This window comes from Bison bison, unplaced genomic scaffold (genome assembly GCF_000754665.1).
Source record: "Bison bison bison isolate TAMUID 2011002044 unplaced genomic scaffold, Bison_UMD1.0 scf7180017858072, whole genome shotgun sequence".
Classification (NCBI taxonomy): domain Eukaryota; kingdom Metazoa; phylum Chordata; class Mammalia; order Artiodactyla; family Bovidae; genus Bison; species Bison bison.
The window spans coordinates 83420-86646 of record NW_011488645.1 but is presented as its reverse complement, the minus strand read 5'-3'; the positions used below and the strand labels follow the sequence as shown (position 1 = coordinate 86646).

At 56.5% G+C, this 3227-nt stretch overlaps 1 protein-coding gene across 1 annotated transcript in view; it reads right to left on the bottom strand.

The window, feature by feature from the left end:
- Positions 1–2306: 2306 nt before the first annotated feature.
- Positions 2307–3227, bottom strand: part of LOC105004623 (voltage-dependent N-type calcium channel subunit alpha-1B) — a gene marked incomplete at its 5' end in the record, with an annotated part of 57622 nt that continues 56701 nt past the window's right edge. The window contains 2 exons of the mRNA XM_010862294.1: positions 2307–2843; positions 3190–3227. Coding sequence (XP_010860596.1) covers positions 2307–2843; positions 3190–3227 — 575 coding nt within the window. The remainder of the gene's footprint in view (positions 2844–3189) is intronic.

Here is a 3227-nt window from a genome sequence, read left to right as displayed (position 1 = left end):
TTAGGACGTCTCTTTTTTTTTTAACACTGTTCTTAAATATAAAGTTTTGCAACAAACCTTTGATTTATATCAAATATAATTAAAAATTAACAAATGAATACATTGTATCAAAAAGTACGAAGATATACATCTCATGCACATACTTGAATATATGTATATATGTATATATTTTACATGCTCACATGACTTGTTCAAACTACAGCCACTGCTTGACTGGTTCCAGATGCAGACAACTGGTTGATGCATTTCAAATTTGGCAACTCACTATGAGATTTTGAGGGAAATATGATAGTTGAGAAGAGACAGCACAGAAACAAAACACAGAGTTGGGAAAACAAGACACAGTCTCTCCCTCACTCTCTGTAATTTTTCACCAATTCCAGTGTCTGGAAGGATCCAGACAAACCAGCAAAGCTGTGTGGGTCTAGCACAGTGGATTCTCTGCCCAATATGGCCTGGGGAAGCAGCTATGGTTCAGCACAGAATGAATACATTCAAAATAATATGGGCTGGGGGACCAGAGACAAAACATCAGTACCAAGATACACATCCTTCTGCTTCGCAACCGGAGCCAGTGATCACATGCACAGAGATTCTGATTTTCGTCGTATTCTGTTGGAGTAAAATACTCTGTTATCTTAAAGTTTCAGAGTGTTGTGCCTTCGAGTAAGGAAATTCTATAAAATGGTTTGGTCACAATCATGCTGAAACCCTAGAACAGGTGGCGGTCTTGTGTGTTTTATCTCTGTTAAACGTGTGTCTTTTGTTGCATAGCCCTATGGGTTAACGGCATCCACTCACTGGGACACACAGACGCGCACACACGAGACACCAAGTTTCTTCAGGAGAGTCACGGGCGAAAGCCGACAGGAACGCTCAAAGGATCCAGCAGAGGGATCGTCTCACACTTCACAATACGGAGCACACACCGGAATCGGCCCATCTAGACGCTCCCTCTGTTCACAAAACAAAGGGTCTCCCGGTGTTTTATGTGCCCCGTCCTCACTGTGGTCTTTCTGTTTTGAACGTGGCCCTGAAGCCGGACTTCCTTATGCTGCCTGCTTTCCCAGGTCTCATGCCAGAGCCAGGTGGGCTCCGACGCCCAGCACAGCAGCCACAGCCAAGCTGCTCCTGGGTCCAATTTCCAGCCACGGTTCAGTGTGGTTCCCAACCGCCCTCATCTGCTCAGACCCGGGCACTTCTGCCCCCACTGTGCCATCTCCCCCTTCGCACCAGCCTCTCCCCAGTAAGCCTTCTGTGGAAAGAAATTTGCACAACGACAGAGATTGCGCCCTGCATCCCTGAGAATCAAGCGGAGAACAGACTGATCGCGGACACGGGCCTCTCTCCACACGCCCTGCAGCCTCTCTACTGGTTTGAGGAAAAGGGGCAACAGCCACTTCATCCCAGCTACGACCAATCTACACGTCTTCTACATGTTCTCCAGCGTGTCCACCTTCTGCTCAGTTGCTGTTTGGAGTGGTCTCCACAAAGCCCGCTTGCGGTGATGGGCCCCTGGGAGCCTGCGTGACGGGCTCGGAGGTCAGGCACTTGGTCGAGAGCAGCGGGAGCTGGGTGGTCCTGTTGGCCACTTGTACTGGACACAGAGCATCTCCCCGAGCAAGCCAGGAACACACGTCCTGTAAGGCTGAGATCCTCCTACAGGTTGGATGTTTTGCTGTTTCGTTACTGTTCCCTTCCGCATTATTCTGGGTGTTTCTTTTTTGACTGAGTACATAGAGTTGACAAAAGAGCGAAGGGTGTTGTGACTAAAAACCGAAACCAGGATCACGAATGTCGCCCAGGTTTGGTCCCTGTGAGGCCCGGCTGTCGGGAGAGGCCGTGTCTGCGTGTTTCTAGTGCTTTCTGCCATTTCAGGTACGAAGGGCGCCCGGACTGTGGGCGTGAGGGTGCTGACGAGACCTGCTCCGTTTACCACTGACTCTGTCCTGAGGTCTTGCCTGCTCCTCTGCACCACACATTTGGATAAAAGATGATCCCTACGAGATTCAGACTTCCTACAGAACGTTCCCAGCACACACCCTGGATGCTGGGCTCTTCAGCGGGTCCCCCTCAGCACACACAACCGCGTCCTGTGCGGGGTCTGTGCCGAGACCCAGGGAGGCAGCGTGGGAGGGGTGGAGAGGGAGCAACCTCCCTCTACAAACCGCTCATCCCGCTGGAGGAGGAGACACAGGGCAGGCCCTCCTCCCAGGGCTGCTGCCCACCTCGGTGCCCCGAGCGCCCCCGGGGCCCAGCGCGGATGATAAAACTCATCACCTGGACGCGCCCGCCGGGCGGTGCGGCTAGCACCAGTGGTCTTGGTCAGGGTGGTGGTAGCTGTGCCGCCCCCGGCCGCCCCCGCCCGAGCTGAGCCCCAGAGTGCAGTGGTAGCCGTTGGGCACCCGGCGGAGGGGGTGGGACTGCGAGGTCAGGGAGGACACATAGGAAGTCCGGGAGGAGCGGCCCGAGTTGGTGGCCACGGCCTCCTCGAAGGTGAGCGTGTCCTCAAGCTGGGTGCGGGCCGCAGCCTCGCTGTCCAGACGCTGCCCCAGGTAAGGGTCGGAGCCAATCCGAGAGCTGGGGGCCAGCGGCTGGCTGAGGGGGTCTCTCTGGAGCAGGGCGTTGTGTTCCGAAAGGCCACGGCTAAGCCGGCCGGGGGAAAAGGCAGGGAGGCTGGTCTGAGCCCCGGCAAAGTGGACAGGTGAGGAGTTGGCCGTCTTATAGGTGATGCTGGGACGGGGGGTCAGCGGGGTCTGGGGGAGCTGCCTCCGCCCGCCGCGGCCAGGGGTGCTAGCACCAGATGTCGACAGCAGGGGGCTCCCGTTCACAGAGCCGCTACCCTGCAAGAAAGCGGAACAGAGCAAACCCAAATCAAAGGGCAGGGAGGCAGGGAGCGCAGGTAGGTGAGATGGAGCTGGAGGCCCCAGGAGGGTGGGAGGGCAGTGCCAGAAGGGGCTGGGCACAGGGCCAGGGAAGAGGAGAGCACAGCCCAGCCCATCTCAGGCGGGGAGGAGAGAAAGAAGGAACTGGGGAGCAGGAAGGCCAAGGCCCCTCCAGGCAGGATGGACAGGCCAGGAAGCCAGGAGCAGGCTCTGGCCTGGGAACCAGGACAGGAGAGGGCTCCCTCCCAGGGCCCGAGGGAATGGGATGCGGGTGGGAGCATGGGGGGTCCCGGGGCCCATGTACCTGTCTCGGGGGTCCTGGCTCCTGCCCGGCCGTGGGCG